The following is a 20534-nucleotide window of genomic DNA, read 5'->3' on the forward strand; positions in this document are numbered from 1 at the left end:
AGTTTAGACTTATATCACAGCAACATAAGAACTAAAAAAAAGGACAATGTGTGTAACGTATTAAATGTTCATGCAAAAACAACACCAAAATATATATTTATTCTTAGTTGGTTTACGCACAGGCTATGTCATGATGGTTTTTGGTTAACTACTGGGAAATACTTTTTAAGCAGCATAATAAATACAGAAATGACTTACTGTATGTGAACAAAAGGATGTGCACGTTGATGCGTTCAAAGACCAAGTGGAGCTCGCCAATAATAACGCTCATTGATCGTCATTACTTGGTCGTAGCCCACATCAAATAAATGTCTGTGATATTATTGACAGCAACACCATATTTAATATTAACCGCACCATTTATAATCGCGATTTTCTTTTCAAAATGTCTAAAAATCCTTATGGCTTAAGTCATTTATTTCTTTATTTGTATCGCATCTTGAGTGAAGTGTTCTTCTTTCCCACTGCACATGAAGACGCTCTCACGGTAACGTTCAGGGGCCGAGCGGGGCAGTTAAAACAGACAATCCTCCTCCCGTCTCTCACTCATGCTTTGAATGACTACGAATCGCGGACAAACAACGCGCGGGGGGCACGTTTTCAACCAGAGAATGCTCCTTTTAATTAAAAAACGAAGCACTTTTAATTCGCCAAACTAAGCAACTCGCCGGTGCCGTGTCCCGTGCGTAAAACCAAACCGGCTTCTTCTTTTTTTTTTCGCCCTTTTGTTTGTCTGCGCGGAGAGAGACGAACTTCAGCCTTGTCAGCGCGTTTCTCCACCGGGACCACCACCACCAACACACGCTCACCTACCTTTGCGTTCGGGTTTATCCCCCCTGACGACCCCGTCTGTCCGGGGGCACACAACCGGGCGAAGAAAGTAAAACGTTAATCGGTGCCATCATAGAAAGAAGGGGAAAGTAGAGGAGCGAGGAGGAGAAGAAGAGAGAGGAGTGACACCCAGCTTTGGACAGGTGAGTTATTCAGAAATATTTAGCCTCTTTTGTAGCCATCTTTTCTTGTCAACTCTTAAATGTGAATAGAGTGACTTATTTTTCATGAATTTTATGTCTGGCAACTATTAACGTTAGAAAAATGGACGAGGCTAACAATTAATGTGGTACCCAGCCTTTTTGTTGTTGTCTTGTCCCTTAAATTTGTCTCATAAACTACCTCTTAATTGGCCACTGGGCACATACATATTTAACTTTTGTAGTAGGCCTATATTGTGAATTATTACTTTTATATATTGTCTCACATTGATGTCCAAAATGCTTCAAATAATAACTGTTACTCAATTTCCATTCCAACTATCCCCTGTAAGTGCCTGTGTATGGTTGGGGAAACACTGCTTTTTTTAGGTTCATCTCAATGAATTACCCTTTTTTAAACATACTTTTAATCATTTAATTAACTGCCCTGTTTCACATGGCAGTGGCAGTCATCATGAGCACTGACACATGGTTTGTGTTAGATTTTGGAAGCTAATTGGGCTGGTTACTTCTAACATGGCTCATAAACCTTTAATTTTATGTTGCCTTCATGTTTCCTTCATTTTACCTAATTGGCTCTCAGTCTGCAATGTCTATTTTAGTGTTCTTTTCCACATCATCACATCCAGAATGGGGGAAACCGCGACCATTCATTAATTTGATGTATAATTGACGGTTCTTTTGAATAATGGTATGAACCACAACGAGACAAAAATAAGCTTGTGTTTGCTTGTCTTTTACTTGTTTAAATGGGTAGTATCACTGAATTATGCATTGCACTTAAACTGTCTGAGGTGATTGTTATTGATATTAATAGTTAAATTCCCCCGTTTGACTTTAACCATCTTTGATATTGCCTTATTTGTGCCACACTATATCTGCCATTGAAAACGTGTGCGCATGATTTATTCTGTTTCATTTTTCCTGACATGGTTAGGACTTTGGTGGCTCAATGCCCAGTGCTCATATTTTCTGCTTGGTTCACATCGCTGTAAATCACTCCAGATTGCGCCGCATTCCTTTTCCCTTTTGCGAAATGAAATTCATGATCGGGTTGTTTGTTTTTTCCCCTGATGCCTTGGATTTAAAGCTTCTTCCAAAAAAGGGAGAGCTGAAGTTGAGCTGTTGGGTTTTGAATCATATTTTTTGAACGATAAGGGTTTTTAAACGAGAGTGTAATTGTCATTTGAATAATACGCACTTAACACTTCCATAAATAATGCATCTAGATGGTTTTACTTCCCTGAGTTGGATCTAAAGGCTTATTTCTGTGGAATTGTGATTTGTTTATTTATTTGATAGGGACGGTGCATATTAATGAGCAGCTGTAGCAGTTACAGTGTAAATGGGCCAGACTATTGCTAAGATGCTTGTTTCCATCTGTTGTCTGAAGGAATGTAACACCGAAGATAAATGCAACAGGAACGGGAAAAGGCAGAGTTAAGTGCTCACACTTTTAAAGGTGTGATGTAAAAGTAGACAGTGATGGGAACTCTCTTACTGTCAGAGAAAGACTGTATCTGTGTACATACTGAGACCAAGTTGTTGTTTTTTTTACCTTATTTTATTTGTAAACTCTAAATGTATGCATATTTGACTATAGACGTTGCACCTTAATGCCGGGAGAAGTTCCCATGTTTGCGAACAATGGCAATCAAACCTATTCTCATTCTGATATATTTGACCCAAAGTACACTGACAAAACAAGGAGGTATAGTAAACTGCATATTTTTATGATAGGCAGAATAAATTCACAATTTATTTCCGAATCTCCATCTTCCTTTTCCTGTCTGTTGTGGGCCATAAATCTTTTGTAATCCCAATCAAAGGTATAATTTGACTTACTAACGTCCTACAGCGCTGCTTATTTAATCTGCCGCGAGGTCCAGGCTAGGGTTCAACGATAATTGACAATAATGATTTTTTTTTTTTGCTTTAACTGGATGACAATATTCAGACGATATTTTAACAACGCATCAGGAATGTGCTAAAACGTGCCTGTAAATGCCTTGTCTGGCACAACATGTGACTGGAACATACATTTGAACCACAGAATGGCAGAAATACCTTGTTTGGGAGAGAACAATTGACATTCCGTTTTGAATAGTTTGAACATACATCGACAACAACAATTCCAATATTCTCCATTTCATCTTCCGCCTCTACATGCATAAATAGCTGCACATATTTTGTTTGACCAGTTCAGTATGACGACCGTGTTCCCAGTTACCGGACAGCCTTTGTTGATTTACACACACTTGGATAAGCCGGGCTCCAATATAACACCATTTGAATGTTGCATGTATTGTGTGTCTCTCTGTATCCACACACCGGCGGCACATTTGAGGCGTGCATTGATTGTGTGTCCTGGCCGTATTACCTTGCTCTGCTTATGTAACTGCAGTTGTGCTTACCGCTGTCAGTTTACCGCACCTTAAATGAGATAACACGCAAGACGGTCATCCCTGGATCGATCGAGGGTGCAGCAGCTCGCATTACGCTTAGCGAGCTTGATACTGTCCAGGGTTTTGATGGAGTTAAAAGGTTGTTGTCTAAGTATTATCAGAGATCATCCCTATTTACAGAAGAATTGTATGAACACAACAATGGCATTTGTCTGTAAATGTGAAAGTATTGTCAAACAAAGATGTCAAGAGTATTCCTTTTTAGACTCATAGATGCCGTTAATCGATCAGTTGATCATTTTTGACATTTTAACTAAATTTGGCCCAGATGAAGCTAAAGTGATGCAGCTTGAGAACATCTACTTAGAACTTACCCACATTTTTCATTAATGACACAAAATTTCCACGTTTCTAGTGTCATTTTGGGGAAATTATTGCTCTGTCTGAGTTATAAAACGTTTGATTTTTTCTTTTTCAAAATCGTACTTGTCCTAGGTTTTTTGTCTGATTGAGCTCAAAACAACACCTTTTGCATCTAAAGACATTGATAAATAAATAAATATTCTAAAGAATGTTGATATTCTATACGGTCTCCGCGTAACACGCCCTTACAAAAGGCTTAATTTCCTGTTTTTTTCAAGGGCAAGTCACGCCTATTGGAATTGATCTACGGAGCTCATATTTCACTCACTAATGTGTTTTTATGCTCTGATTGGAAAAAAAATACCCATGTAACAAATTTACTCTATAACGCCCCCTACCCATTGTGTGAAAAACTCAACATTGTCTGATTTGTTTGAAACTCATGGATTATATTCTCCTCGAGACGCCATGAAAAACAGATATTGTGTATTTTCACCATTGGCCAGCAGAGGCACAATGAATGCCTTCACTTCCTCTTCCTCTTTTATTTTGATGGGACATTTCCTCTTCTCGCGCCGCAGTCTTAGCATTAGCGGTAGCATCAGCATTACCGGCGGGTCTCTGTAAAGAATAAAGTTCAAAGAATAAAGTTCAAAGAATAAAGTCCAAAGAATAAAGTCCAAAGAATATTAAAGTCTAATAAGCATAAAAAGTCTAGACTTTATGCTTTGGACTTTATTCTTTAAAGTCTAAAGGATTAAAGAATAAAGTCTAGAGCATAAAGTCTAAGAGAATGCAGTATCGGGGCAATCGCGATCAAAAGGCGGTCGAAACGTCTGAGGAATAAAGTCTGGCGGTAATGCAACACTCGGATGCCAACCGCCATAAAACAACAACAACAAAAGGCGGTTGCGCGGGTGGCGAGAGCCATCATCTCCGCTACCGCGGCTTTAATTTAAATTATTATTGCATTATTTGTGCCATCATATAGTCCCCCTAGTTTCAATGGAACACATTGAAATTTGCACAGTGCTCTTTTCAAATTAGGAATAGGTTGTAAACATAAATTGCTTTACAACCTCACCACAGCATGCCTCCATTGACCTCCATGTTTGAACTGGATTACTTTTGCTTTTCTGGGCTGCAGCTGTGGTTGTCGATGGCGATGCTGGATGCTCTGTATTTCATAAGAGACCTTGAAGCACTCGGAGACAAACAGTGGCAGTCAACATAATGGAGTCATTCTTCCCCTGTGGTTACCAAAGTGAATCTCAATTGAATGTTACCAGCAAATGATGACTGGTGATACCCATTTGTTGTTTGGTGAGGCTAAATGAAAAGCTGGCAGTCATGACCAACAGCTTGGCAACCACTGTATTACAGATAAAGCGTGGATTATACCTTAGCACTAGGTGTTTGTCAGACCCTCAAAAATGTTCAAGAGTTTGGCGGTTGAGTTATTCTGTCCTAAACTCAAGGGAATGTCTGTCAAAAAAGCAAACTGATAAAAACCTTGGAATTTGACTCTGTGAGGTGGAATAAATTAATGGATTCCTGGAGGGCTGTAGGCCTTTAGTCATTTACTGTTGATAGAGTCATAGTCGACCAACATTTGCAGACTTTTATGTCATGATTATCTTGGCCAAAATAATAGCAATTTCATAACTGCGAATGGTTTAAAAATTTTATGGCAATTCCTATTTTAATTGAATTAGTTCCATGTTTAAACAACTACACTGGCCTGTTGCCGCATGTCGGCCATCAAGTTTTGATAAATATGTACAACAGAACCGAACATGAGAGACTTAATTTTCCGTGGAAGATAACTGTAACTTTGTTGAATTACTGCAGCCACACGATGCAAAGTGATGTGAAAAGATGTGGGATTTTATGTGTTTTTTTTCTTCCCACTCCATTTTGAGCTTATGGTTTATTTGCATTTTGGAAACAAGGACACATGGTGGACATTCAAATGTTTGTGAAACTGTGAATGCGGACCATCTGTTACCTTTGTAAACCAAATGTGTAACATACTTTGTCATAAGATCAAAAAACATCAAAAAAACAAAAAAAAACGACAAGAGGAGAACATCATGGCTAAGCAGCTTATTTCAGCAAGGTCTGGTGATTCTCTTGGTTGCTGACTATCACGATTATACAAAATGGTCCACAAATTATTGATTTAACTATATTGTTATTTATGTATATTCTGGTAATGTGGTATTGATTCTGTTGGTTGGGGCGTTTTGCACGGATGTCTCATAATGTTTGAACTTTTATTTATACAACACTGTTCATTAGTTACATGCAGGAGAAGTATCACAGTTGTAATAGTATTTTTTTTTTTTTTTTTAAGGGAAAATGCTATTTTCAGTCCCGTTGCCACTGGTTGATATTGGGTATCTAAAAGCCAAAATATTAATATCGGTATTGAAACAGAAAAAGCTGGAGCAGTTTTTATTTTTATCCCTACAATAAACAACCTGGACTATACATTAGCATACAAAAATCAGCCTTTGCCAGTCTTTGTAATGTCAAGACTCATAAACAAACATATATATATATATATATATCTGATCAAAAAGAACTGCTTTAATATTAAATAAGTGTGAAATGAAAATGATAAGTGCCACCACCATAGTCTCGCGTGAAACAATCCACTGATTAGCACTATAGTAAATGGATGCCTGTTGCACTGAATTGCAGAATGGCTATGATGACTCTGTCCCTGCTCGATCCGTCTCCAGCTGGGTCATTGCTGCCCCCCTGCCGTTTGTCTATAGTGAAGCCCCTCTGTGTCAAAGACGCCTGACATTTGTAACTTCCTCTGTCGCAGCTGATGTTCTGAGGTTCTGCAGCCGCCAATCAGAAAGACGCCATTCAGAGCCGTAACACGAGGTATAGGCCCTTGAGCAGGTCTATAGTTGAGGTCTAATTGATATAATTCTAAAGGACTACAGTCGGCCATTGTGTCTGGGCAACTTGAGCTTTCCTCAAAGTCCTTCACCAGGTTTCCCATTTAAATCGGCAACAATAGCGTTTTGACTGGTTAGCAAGTGCACTGTATTCCTCTCATTCATGCTAAACATTCCCACAACTTGATCCTTACATCACCGCTATTGAATTGTCTAACATGATATTATTATTATTATTTGTATTCTGTCTAGACGTGCTTTATTAAAATTTACCTTCCAGATATTGCTTCTTGGAGACAATGCATTCTTGTAATGAAATGAATGTTGATACAAGATGATGGAATTTTTAGCTTGTTCTCCCAGAAGCAGCTTGTGTTTCTCTGGGGCTAAAGAGACTGGACTTGTGCACTAGATTACGTTGATGTGCCCACATGCCAACACGATAAAGCCATAAATATGCTAGCATGATAAATGGCATATCTTTGTCTGGCTGTAAAAGGTGTACTTTATGGCGTATATAAAGTCAACAGTGGAGCATAGTGTAGCTTGTATTTTTCTGCCAACTGTTTGCTTTCATTATCACTTTGTAGAAGCAACTCTGTACTTTCAGAGGTCATTCAAAGTGGCACAATGCAGGTTAAGATATGAGGAAAGAGCTTTGGGGACAAACTTAAGACTTTGCCCCATGTTTTTGAGTGTAAAGAGATTAAAGAACATTGACGAGTGATGGAAATTTAGTGTTGTCGCCATATTATACAACAATTCTAAACTAAAATAGAAAATATTATACATTTTGAATGCTGAAGTGTCCATAGACAGGAAGTTGAACCCAAGAATAAGATGACAATTTGATCATTATTAATTTATCACTTGATACACTTTTGATCTGTGGACATTAAACTAATTTGTATTTTTCGACGCGTAGAAGCAATTTGCAGACCATTGCCAACCCCAATGTGATTCACTTTTCTAAAACCATCTCTACCATGTCTATCAAGGATTTTTATCAGCCAGCAGCAGATGTTACATTAATTATTCAGTCTATTGTTTTCCCTTGAAAGTCCATAGTTACTGTCTTTGCCCCTCTCATGAAGAAAAATGTCATAAATTTTGTTGTTAGTAAGTAAATTGTGCACTCTGCCCAGCAAAAGGACATTGCGTTAAAAAGGAGACTTATTGACCTCTTCAGTGATAGTAGAACATTGAGTAAAAGTCCAGGGATAGTTTAGTTCAAAATGGCTTTTTTTGTGCTACACAGCTACTGCTCCCATCAATCAGCCTTATGTGTGGGTAGAATCTACAGCACATGCAGTAAGTGGGCATTTGTGCACTGTCAGCAGAGATATGAGCCCGTCTGACATGGACACAAGAAGTCTAGACCATTTGGTTTTGGTCTCGTCTTGAAAACTGCTGCTCTTGGTGTTCCTGGTCGGTAACTTTTCAAACTCGATTTTGATTCTAGGGAATAGTTTGATTCTCAATACCACCATGATGATAAAAAAGGTTTTGTTTTGTTTTGTTTTTTAGAGAAAAGAATGTTGTGAACACAAAATAATAGCACTTTCTTTATTACTATGTGGTCTTATTCTGTTTAGGAAATGTCAAAATGTTGTCTTGTTTATGTTACTTTTTAATTTTTTGATTCTTTTATTTTTTACTTATTTACGATAAAGATACGCATTTGTATTTGAGCAAGTAACAATATAAAAACATCGATTAGTATCTGATTTTCAATACTTTTGACACCGCTAGTCAGCAGTGGTCAGTTTTTTTCAAATTCCCTTTTTATATAGTAGTATTAATGGTGATAATCAAGTATTATAGTACAGCCTTTGCCTTGATAAAGTGTAGTTATTAAATCTAAATGCCACACAATGCATTTGATGAGACAATCTCTGTAAAATGTTCTATATGTTAAAAAAAAAGTTCAGTATTTACAGCAAATGTCTCGATTTACAGAGTCCAAACAATATAGTGATATTTCCGTCTTGGCTGCGATTTCAAAGCTTGACATTTGAAGCATACCCCGAAGCAAAGTCCACCTTGTAGCTATTCTATATTCTGAGCCCCTCCTGCTTTGTCAGACGCTCTCCATTCCCCAGCACCGGCCGCACTCTCTTCTCTATTAAATCAACTCGGCTCAGGAAACCGCCTTCCCAGCTCACGAAGTGTCCTCTCGCTTCAAGCTCACGATTATTTTTATCTTGTCATGAAAAATGAGCAATATTTCCACATAACGTCTGACCCACTTCCACCTTTGTTGTTCTATCCTCTCTCAAAATGAGTGGGTGGATTCTCCCTGACTTTGTTTTGCTCCAGTAATTGGAAATAATGGCCGCCGCTGTTCCAAAAATTTAGTTTGCTTCATCAGTGACCCACATTTTCTTCCTGATGAACTGTCAGTTTGAAATGACAAGACTGTAAAAGCTGTGAATTCACTCACCCAACATTATTCCATGTAATGCACCAATCCATGTTCAAATCATCAGCCTCGTAGCATAAGTTTGCGGGGAAATCGACAAACATGTTTCACTTTAAAGATGACTTATGGGCAAGTGTTTTTTTGGCTGTAAAACTTGTTCTGGTTGGCCGAGGATGGAGACGATGACAACTACAGATTCAGCACGGTCTGGTGAATGAGACAGAATACTCAACTCGACCAAAACAAAGAAACTTGAGCACTTACTGTATGCTGAGGCTGGAGAAACGATGCATGTTCTTTTAAAAAGCAGTACATATTACTGATGTGAGCAATGTTTAAGTGTCTAAACAAGGGAAACAACAACACTATATTATTTATGCATACAAATTTAATACAATACTTTTTTTGACATAAACTGTTTTCATTTTAGTTTATCTGTGCATATATAATTATTTAGATGTCTTATTTATTTATTCGTTCCCCCCTCTTTTCTGACGCCACTCCCTTATTCTCAACTTTTGCTCCTAAAACTTAAGCCTCTATTCTACTATTCCGATCAAAACAAAATCACTATTGTATCACCCAGCACTACCTCAGTGGGTTTTTGGAAAAGATTTAAATCCCTTTCTGGTCATTATAGTCCACTTGCAGTACTTGAACTAAACGAGCGCTTGTGTGTTACTTTGAAAATGTCTTTCTAGCCCTTCCGTGTCTTATCTAAATGGCTTCATAACATTTACAGTTCTGAATCTTCCCGTGTCCTGAAACATGAAAGTGAAGGATATTGGCACCCAGGAGTCCTTGCGTAACCCATTTGCAGTGGTCCTTGAAAACGTCAGGCCAGAATGTTCTAGCAAGGGCACGTCTTTCTCAACAACTGTGTGAGGACACTGAAACTATTTGTTGGGTCAAGGCAGAGTTCACAATGATTACTTACTCTCGTCGTACAGCCGTTGTATTGTGACGCAACAATATGGGAAATGTTATGAAAGCTTTAGTTGCATATATTTCTTTTGTTGACATTTTCTCCCCACATGTCAAACAAGTAAGAGGGGCAAGGGTAAACTAGGAACTGCAGTGTCGGTCTCAAACATTGCAATATTTGCGATCCATCCAAGCAATCTTGTTTTATTCAATGCCATCTGATTAATACTAAAGCAGTCATGATCAGGCTCGAGTCCACTGTAACACTCACAAGTAATGAAGAGACGTGCGCGGAAATTATGAAAGGTTTTAGTTTAGGTCCCGACCCTCCGCAACAGACATCAAACAGCACCAAATGTTTGTAATTTTGTTCTTGTCTTAAGTCTTCTGCACACTACAGGATTTTTTTTTTGCCTGAGCAGCGATCCTCATGAACGGTTATTTGTGGGTCAGTCCGTATCCTTCTGCAACTCGCAAACTTCAAATTGAGAAGTCCCAACAACTTCGCCGCAGCCAATCAGAGCAGCCGAGAGTGCGAGGCTCCGTTGCCTAGTGACGACTTTTGCGCTTTAGAAATGGCACAAATGAAACCTATTCTGTGTTTGTGCATTGTAGTTGCTGTAATTCATTTCATACCTTATCTTGCACTAAGGGATCTCCAGACTCTTCCAATGTATACATTAACTCTGTATGTTTGGAACGTTACTTATTGGATGTGTTGGTCAAACAGAGAATGACCCATTGTTTCAGGTCATGCTTTAGTAAAAGTAGAGAATGACCAGGCCTGTCTATTCACACTATCAACCTACTGTTCAATAAATAATAGATGGTTCCATGATTACTGGGGGTTTCTATTTATGGTTGGTACTTTTTCTCTGTACTAGTGGGGGGGACTCTTCTCCTGTACTAGTGGGGGGGACTCTTCTCCTGTACTAGTGGGGGGGACTCTTCTTCTGTACTAGTGGGGGGGGACTCTTCTTCTGTACTAGTGGGGCGGACTCTTCTTCTGTACTAGTGGGGGGGACTCTTCTTCTGTACTTGTGGGGGGGACTCTTCTTCTGTACTAGTGGGGGGACTCTTCTCCTGTACTAGTGGGGGGACTGTACTAGTGGGGGGGCTCTTCTCCTGTACTAGTGGGGGGGACTCTTCTCCTGTACGAGTGGGGGGGACTCTTCTCCTGTACGAGTGGGGGGGACTCTTCTCCTGTACGAGTGGGGGGGACTCTTCTTCTGTACTAGTGGGGGGGACTCCTCCTGTACTAGTGGGGGCGGGACTCTTCTCCTGTACTAGTGGGGGGGGACTCTTCTCCTGTACTAGTGGGGGAACTCTTCTCCTGTACTAGTGGGGGAACTCTTCTCCTGTACTAGTGGGGGGGGGGACTCTTCTCCTGTACTAGTGGGGGGGGACTCTTCTCCTGTACTAGTGGGGGGGGACTCTTCTCCTGTACTAGTGGGGGGACTCTTCTCCTGTACTAGTGGGGGGGACTCTTCTCCTGTACTAGTGGGGGGCGACTCTTCTCCTGTACTAGTGGGGGGGACTCTTCTCCTGTACTAGTGGGGGGGACTCTTCTCCTGTACTAGTGGGGGGGACTCTTCTCCTGTACTAGTGGGGGGGACTCTTCTCCTGTACTAGTGGGGGGGGACTCTTCTCCTGTACTAGTGGGGGGGGACTCTTCTCCTGTACTAGTGGGGGGGACTCTTCTCCTGTACTAGTGGGGGGACTCTCTTTTCCTGTACTAGTGGTGGGGGGACTCTTCTCCTGTACTAGTGGTGGGGGGACTCTTCTCCTGTACTAGTGGGGGGACTCTCTTTTCCTGTACTAGTGGTGGGGGGACACTCTTTTCCTTTACTAGTGGTGGGGGGGACTCTTCTGTACTACAGGAAGATTTGAGCTGTAGGCGGTTGAATAAATAACTTGTATGACTCATTATAAATTAAGTACAAAAGTGATTCATTCTTCTAATCATTTATTGCAGCTCACAATATTGCACATTTAGAATATATAGAATAGTTTAGGCTTATTGTGACAGTGGCATAAATTAGTTTCTATTTTATTCTGCCTTAATATCACCTGAATATTGTCATCAAAATGTTTCAAATAAACATGGTTCATTTTTGCCAATATCTGCACTAAAATGGTGTCATCCTGTATGTGCTTTTGAGATACACTTTTGCCATTGAATAACTAAATACCTAAACGGTAGAATTAATCTGGTGTAATCAGCCCTCATTCAGGCATCTTCTGATCAGACACCATTGTCCGATGCCCTTTTACTAAATAGTGAGTGATTTATTTCAGATAATGAGGAATGATTTCAGGTGACGATTATCCATGTTTTTTTTTCTTTTTCATGTCTTTCTTGAGCCAGTTTCTTGTCGAGAGAGGACCATGTTTTTTGGACGTAAATGCTGAAGCAGTTCCTTTGCTGGTTTTCCTCCACATGCTTTGGATTGAAGGAAATGAGGCAGCAAAAAACTGGTGTTTTCTCTGTTTTACCCAAGTTCAGTGTCATCGTGACTTTGCTTTTTTCCTTTTAAAAGGAGCTGCCTCTATGGAGTGATTTGCCTGTTGAGTAGAATGATATTATGCCAATATTTTACAGCAATTTTTTTCCAAGCTAGTGTCTGCCTTTTTGTAGAAAAAGGCAGTAAAAAGGAGTACAATTTTTAATTGCATAGCAATTAAATATATAAACTATGGCTATAGGTTTAGACCATGGTGCAGCAAATTATTTTATATCCCAGATAAATACATTTTGTCAGTTTTACAAAAGTGAAAAGAAAGTTAAATTGTGAACTAAATCAATCATTCAAAGTTAGTTTATGGAGCCCTTTAACATAACACAGAGGATTTGTCTTGTTTGTAAAATGGTAATATTTGTATCGCATGTATCAATTATTGGCCACATCAGCAAGACAAATATCAACAAATCTGACCATCCCGTAATTACTTTAATAATTCTAATCTAATGCATACATTGATTGTCATTTGCTTTACTGAAAATGTATTATTTTAGCTCCTTTAGTACCGTTTCTACTGTACAAGAGTAATTAATCTCACTGCTATCGTTCTACTTGATGTGTGTGGTTTTTGCAGTGATTGAAGTTAACATTATCATTCACTTCAGTTACTTTAAGATTGAAGTGTTTCTGCTGCCAGGTCATTTCTTGCTGATTGGTTTCCAGTAAGACATCACGCCGATAAAAGGATTCACTTTGGCACATTTGCTGCTCTGCTAACACAGCCCATGGGGAGACAAATGAAAACAGAGTTAAAAATGCATGAGTCTTCGAGGTGACAAGTTTTTGGTCTGAGCATTTCTCTACTCTATTACTGTATGCTAAAAGGCAAAAGCTGGAGATTGATGTTGTCCGAGTTGACTGATTCAGAGGCAATTAAGTAAATATGTCTGATTCCGGTGCCTGTGTTTTGGCATTCGTTTTTTTCCCCGTTGTGAACATGTTGTAACATAAACTGCACGAACCAGTCGTCTTCAGCGGAAGATCTGAACGTTATAATTTGACAAGTGACAACACGGAGCAGCTCTGCCTTAATGAACTCGCCAATAACAAACATGTTTTATTAAAGAAAGGCTGGGCCAGCATGCCAGGACATACACAAAATATTTATGGTTTACCTGTGAACAAACATTACCTTAAGTATTCTCACAAAGGCAATCTCTTATTCCTTCCTGTTTAGATTTTTCAGATGTGGGATTGACAAAATATCATATAATTGAAATATGTTTTTTTGTTTACTGGCTAGGACCCCATCACAACTGCTATGGAGATTTAACATATTTATATTAGATGAGGTATGAGATATGAGAGAACATTGACCAGCAGAGGTGAATTAACTTTTTACACTCTTTTCCTTTTGGCCACTAAAATAAAGTTTAGTCTGGGATCATGTCCAAACAAACATGGTGGCTTATGTGTAAAAAAGAGACATGAAAAATGAGACTTGATGCTCTCCTAGTTTTCCAAGCTTAGGTCTAGCACAAATCCGACAAGCTCTGTGACTCTGGGTGATGCAGCATAAAAATTGTATCACGATTTCTTTTAAAGATTCATTGTATTATGTATTGAAAACAAACACAACATTAAATAATATTATGAACATTAGGCCTGTATTCAACTAAAGACATATCCTATGCCTCAATAGATTGACTTAAAGAGGGTGTGGCGCTGCCGGAATGTGTGCAAAACCCACAAAGTCGTGCGAGTAAACGGCATCTTCATAAAAGGCATATAAAACTGTCCAGTCACTCCCAAAACTCTAGCAATGACTAACTCCATGCATTCTCCCTCAACTGTGGTCTATATAAATCCTTATTATTCCTGTAAAATAATTTGTTGACGAAAAAAAAAAAAATGTGGTCGACTGCACCCCTAATAATAAACGAGACGAGACTTTTATTCAGTGTAAAAAGAAGACAGATCAACAAACAAGATGCTTTTACTGACAGAGGCTTTACTGCAGACCCCTTGATTTAAAAAAGCAAAAACATACCAAGCTGATTGTTGACTTATGGTTGGATTTACTGCCATGATTGAACATCTCTTCTCTCCCTCACATTATTGCTGGGCTTGTAAAATGGGGGCGGACATACGAGCCAGTCCTTGATGTTTGGGGGCAGATGTGGACGTTAACTACACTCTTCCTGCTTTAATCAGTGTCTTAGGCTCTGGGCAGCGTCTCATTAGTATCTACAGCAGAGCCATGTTTCCTGTTATTAGACAAACTGCACCGAGGAGGTCGGACATGTCCCGGGGCCCCCATCTCTGCACAGCGGGAACACAAGGGGCAAAGGCGGTCTTCAATGGGAATATGTCATTTATAACAGCTTATTTATAATGCACAAAGGTTAAAGTGATGAGGCTGCTATACACTTTGGTGTGGTAATTAAAAACTTTGGCCGACGATGACTTAATTAGTGGCTTTTAATGGCTCACTTTGCTCCATGCACAATAAAAAAAAAATGGGGCTGCTCACTTAATACAATTTTAAATTGTGATTCTGTCGTTTCTAATTGTCAATAATATGTTTGAGTCTTTTTAAATGAGAAGTCTACAGCTAATCCTCTGTCAGACGGAAGTATGTGTCTATAAAAGGTCTGTATCGTTTATGTTCAGGAAATTAAGCAAAAGTATTGAAGTGGGACCGATCAATACAAGGGAAACATATTTTGATGTTTTTGTAATATTGCCCAAGCCCTAAACCACAAATGCTAATAATGTACAAATCCATATGTTTTGAATCTGAAAGCATGAATCTATCCTTCCTTTTTGGATGCAGGATGAAGATTTACTTTGTTCTTACTTGCCAATAAGAAGCTGTTGAGGTGTGTTATGAAGGCGAAACGGCAGCATAACAGGCTGGGTCCTGTTTTTGCGAAGTGCGTGAACAGTCACCAGTAATATGATTATCATTACAGCTGAATCAGCAAATGTTCAGTGAGCCACAAATGCTGCCAAGATGATAGAGCAGTGTTTGTGTCGTGTGTGTGTGGAAGAGGCAATGTTCTACCATGTCGACTCTGTCTAGACACTAAAAATATGGTACCTTTTTTGTCATGAAAAAATTGTAAGGGATAAAAATGAGATTTGGTTTGGATTCAAATCACTTTAGGCCCACTAATGTTTGTAGGAAAGCTTTTATTTTGATATGCCTGAAATCCTAATTAACTCTTCCAAGAAACAACCGACGAGTTAGAGTTTGTGAATTTGCAACATTTGAATATTGAGTATATCGTTTTTAGTTTGAAAAACAACAAAAGGTGTGTTGTAAACTTTCAGATAATTTCTGCACTTTTAATTGAACTTCAACTAATACATTTAAAGGATGGACATAATATTATTTCACTATCATTATGTCAATATCACCCACCCCATTTTGCTACTTTGGGACGTCATACACATAGTGCATGAGCCTTTTCGTCTGAACCATGTATGTTTTAATATAAATTATATCTCTGAATGTTTTCTTATCTTGCACATTTACACTTTTCAAAACTCAAAATGTTCATGTTTTCCATGTAATCTTGTCCCTGTGCAGGTTAGGGTATTTTGACCTCGTCTGTTTTAGTAAATGCCAGAGGTTGTGCAGTACATGCAGTAGAGGCCTTACCCTCTCCTGACGTTTCGCCGGGGCACAGACTGTACTCATGCTCATGCTGATCTAAACTGTGTTCAACATGTAGTTTAACTTTCACTGCCTTATTGGTGAAACCTGCTGCTTATTTTATTGGTTGTCATTGGAAACTGCAGCTGGAAAGCAAGCACCTACTTAACTAACCTTTCTTAAAATAAAACTCTGGCCTACAAAGACGGGAAAGTTAAAATAAGCAGTGAATTTTGAGAAAATAAATATTGATGTTAGAGACTGGCAACATAGCAATTTATTTAATACTGTGAATGTTGTTTTGAAGATATGCATAAGTCGAATATCGAGTATATAGTTTATTGTTAAAATGCTACAAAAAGAACTAAAAATTTAAAAAAGGTGTTATTTCTGTACTTTTGTGATTCACTTCACAGGAATTTCTCATTGGTCTGATGATTATCAACCAACACGTTTAAAGACATGTTTTAACACATCTCTTTGCTTCGTCGGGCTACTCCAAAAATATTGAGATACATTTTTGTCAATATTGCGCACCCCTTATTATGTATGATGGCATCAAGTATACTATACATCAATATTTCTATGCTTTATAATTACCAGCGTTTTAATTGTTCCTCCAGGTTCCTGCCTGTCAGTGGGATGTTCGTGGTTTGGAGGCGGGTCGGGCACTGACTAAAGGAGCATGGTCAAACACCAGCCTCTGCAGGTGTACGAGCGACAGCTGTGCTTGTCCTGCATCACCGGGATCTACGGCTGCCGCTGGAAACGCTACCAGCGCTCCCACGATGACACCACCAAGGTCAGCCCAAAACGGAGCCCACACCATGGGTCCCCAGCCCGTGGGGTGGGAATCACTAGTAAAGCCTGTATCGGGCTGAGAGAACGGGCTGAGAGAACGGGCTGAGAGAACGGGCTGAGAGAACGGGCTGAGAGAACGGGCTGAGAGAACGGGCTGAGAGAACGGGCTGAGAGAACGGGCTGAGAGAACGGGCTGAGAGAACGGGCTGAGAGAACGGGCGGAGAGAACGGGCGGAGAGAACGGGCGGAGAGAACGGGCGGAGAGAACGGGCGGAGAGAACGGGCGGAGAGAACGGGCGGAGAGAACGGGCGGAGAGAACGGGCGGAGAGAACGGGCGGGCTGAGAGAACGGGCTGAGAGAACGGGCTGAGAGAACGGGCTGAGAGAACGGGCTGAGAGAACGGGCTGAGAGAACGGGCTGAGAGAACGGGCTGAGAGAACGGGCTGAGAGAACGGGCTGAGAGAACGGGCTGAGAGAACGGGCTGAGAGAACGGGCGGAGAGAACGGGCGGAGAGAACGGGCGGAGAGAACGGGCGGAGAGAACGGGCGGAGAGAACGGACCGGGGGCGGAGGAGAGAACGAGAGAACGGGGGCGGAGGAGAGAACGAGAGAACGGGGGCGGAGGAGAGAACGGGGGCGGGACCACATTTTTGTACGTACACATGCTTTTTAAATGGTTAAAAATTAAAATTTTAAAAGACCAGTTCGAACACAAAGCACCCCCTTGGCATTTGAACCTATTTATCTGCACAATCAAATGCACTTCTCTGGGATTGGTTAAATCTGTCTGTCACTCAAAACATGAAAGAGGCTGATTGAATAGACTTTCTCCTTGTAGGTTTTTCTAATATGTTGAAGATGTTTCTTTCAAAGCCAAATATTTCGTGTGGCAGTACTTCACATAACAGCTTATCCCAGGGTTAGACATTCAGGGGAAGCTTACAGTTCATTTTCACATAATACAGTGGATGTCTGTAGGGACTTTATCCACTGTCCCCCGTCAATCTGTTAATGGACCCTCAGTGACATTCAGTTGACCTTGGCGCAAAAGATAATGTTTGCGCTGCAGCATTTTCATCAGCACACAAGACACTTTTAAACCAATACATCATAAAAATGGACATTTATATTTGTGACATTGTTGTGTCTTTGACCTTCACTGTATTATTTTGTATTGGGAGGGGGGTGTACTTGAGAGATGATGAATTCAAAGGTAAACATGCTGGGGCTTGAACAACCAGACAGTCTAAAGAAAGACCAAAGATGAGCTACAGTATGGAGCCAGATTTAAGAGATGAGGATGTAGAGAACGATTTGGAAAAGCCCATGAAGAAGGTCTATGATACAGACAAACTTAATAAAACACAGTTCAATACTCTCCGCTACTCACTGATTTGTCTTTGCGCTTTATAAATGGAATGATGTATTGTTAATGACTTTTTGAAAACATTTGCATAATCCAGGTAAATATAAAAAAAAAACACAGAAATTATTAATTTATTATTTAAAGGAGGAATTTTTTCAACTTCTCATTGCAATTTCATCTTTTAAAAAATATGGATGACACGGACAAAAGCGGCAATAAGCCAGCAGTACTAAAGTTCACAAACAAATTAGTACAGAACTCAAACGAAAGAAAACCATGCACAAGGTAAACACGCTACAGTGGGAGTTTTAAAATGTATAAATTGTGTATTCTAGAAATGAAATATTTGTTTCCTGTGTAATGTATATATATTAAATACATTCTATTTAAAAAGCAAAATGTCTAGGTTACAGACACTCGTCCCCTAAATCCCCAGAAGGTTCTTGGTCCTGCATTAATTAAAAAAAAAAAACACATTTAAAGGAATTGTCCTTTGTTGGTCTGTACCTGCTCTGGAGTAACCTTGAGCTTTCAACATCAAAGATTAAGGATCACATGACTCCAATGTTTCCAGGTGGTCTGTCAACGCTTTGCTTCTTATTTTTATTACTAGATAATTATCAGCAAATTTATGGGGCCAGGTGATAACATAATACAAAGTTGGTCTGCCACCATTATTAAGGGGAGAGCTTTAGTAACATATGGGAGACGCCTTTATTTGCTTGGTAAGGTCCACAAATCAAAACTGTATGCTCCAGACTTTCATTTCTGCCTTTCCAATTAGTTTCTTGTTGTCTGACTATTTTGTTTCCTAATCATATTAAACGTGCCAAACCATATTAAACTTCTATTGTGGAGCCACCAGGAGAGGCTCTGTCCTTCACATTATCTATGTTATTGAGTAGTTAAGGACAACACAGAGACACATGCCCAGACATAACTTTAATGTTTTAGTGTGGACTTACATCATTTATTCATGCCCACATACCATCCTGTGCCCATGCAGCAGCTGCTCCTGTAACACAAAAGTCTCCAGTCGGCCCATGTATTGTGTAGCCATCATAATAGAGCTATGGATAATATTTGATAGCACTTATAATATAAAAAGCATTGTGGTCCTAAAATAAAGACTTATTGATTTTTCCTATCTGTATCCAGTAACTTGACCCTGTGTATCTGTTTTCCCTGGCTCGTGATTGTCTTTCGTCTGATCGGATAGTGCCGTGTCAGCACTCGCTTGTTCACTTTGTGTGTTTGGACCATGTCATGAATGGTTCCAGTCTCTAGTCTTTGTGACCCCAGTGAACCGGGCAAAACAAGAGGCCAGCGCATATATGCATATATATATATATATATATATATATATATATATATATATATATATATATATATATATATATTTATATATATATATATATATATATATATATATATATATATATATATATATATATATATATATATATATATATATATATATATATATATATATATATATATATATATATATATATATATATATATATATATATATATATATATATATATATATATATATATATATATATATATATATATATATATATATATATATATATATATATATATATTACAATGTAATGATAAGATCTGGACATTTGAACTCAGGAAGTGGTCTAACTCTTATCGGGAACTAAAAGCAAGTTATCTCAGGACATTCTTGTTAAACCAACTGTTTCCGTTGTAACATATACTGTATTTTGTATTGAATTGTCTTTCTTTATTATATGAAATAGATACTAGGGTTATCATTTATGGTTGACTAATAACCCCCTGCATCAATCGGTCGACTTAAAGGGAGCGTGGCATTAGCAAAAGGTCTCAAAACGTGTTTCTGCCTCAAATGATAATAGCCCCATTATAAACTGTTGCACTGTAAATATTTTCACAAAGTATGCAATGAGCAGATTGTCTTATGCATTTAAAATATATAAATTTAAAGGGGTATAGTTATGTTTAAACTCGTAGGTAATATTTTAATACACATGGCTTTTGACCAAGATTTAAGTGTTTTCAATGAAAATTGTGGAAACTCCTGAGATGTCAAAAAATATTTTATTAAATAAAACCTTGTAGGGTTTAGGGCGGGATCATAATATTCATTTTTAGACATGAACTATTTTTTTAAGCAGTAGGTTTCATTGACAGACATTGAATTTCATTCCCATTGGTCTCATGTAAAA

General features: G+C 39.0%; 1 protein-coding gene across 4 annotated transcripts in view; it reads left to right on the forward strand.

Annotated features, from left to right (window-relative positions):
- Positions 1-872: 872 nt before the first annotated feature.
- The window catches only part of gdpd5b (glycerophosphodiester phosphodiesterase domain containing 5b), a 39117-nt gene continuing 19455 nt past the window's right edge, over positions 873-20534 (forward strand). For 3 of the 4 annotated variants that reach the window (XR_011928120.1, XM_072453943.1, XM_072453954.1), the window contains exons 1-2: positions 873-974; positions 16768-16946. Coding sequence is in view for 2 of the 4 variants with exons in the window: in XM_072453943.1 (XP_072310044.1) it covers positions 16830-16946 (117 nt within the window). In the remaining 2 variants the exon portion in view is untranslated. The remainder of the gene's footprint in view (positions 975-16767; positions 16947-20534) is intronic. The other variant, XR_011928121.1, reaches the window with a different exon arrangement.

Source organism: Eucyclogobius newberryi, unplaced genomic scaffold (genome assembly GCF_026437365.1).
Source record: "Eucyclogobius newberryi isolate DKJ021-1_F unplaced genomic scaffold, fEucNew1.0.hap1 SCAF_10, whole genome shotgun sequence".
NCBI classification, from domain to species: domain Eukaryota; kingdom Metazoa; phylum Chordata; class Actinopteri; order Gobiiformes; family Gobiidae; genus Eucyclogobius; species Eucyclogobius newberryi.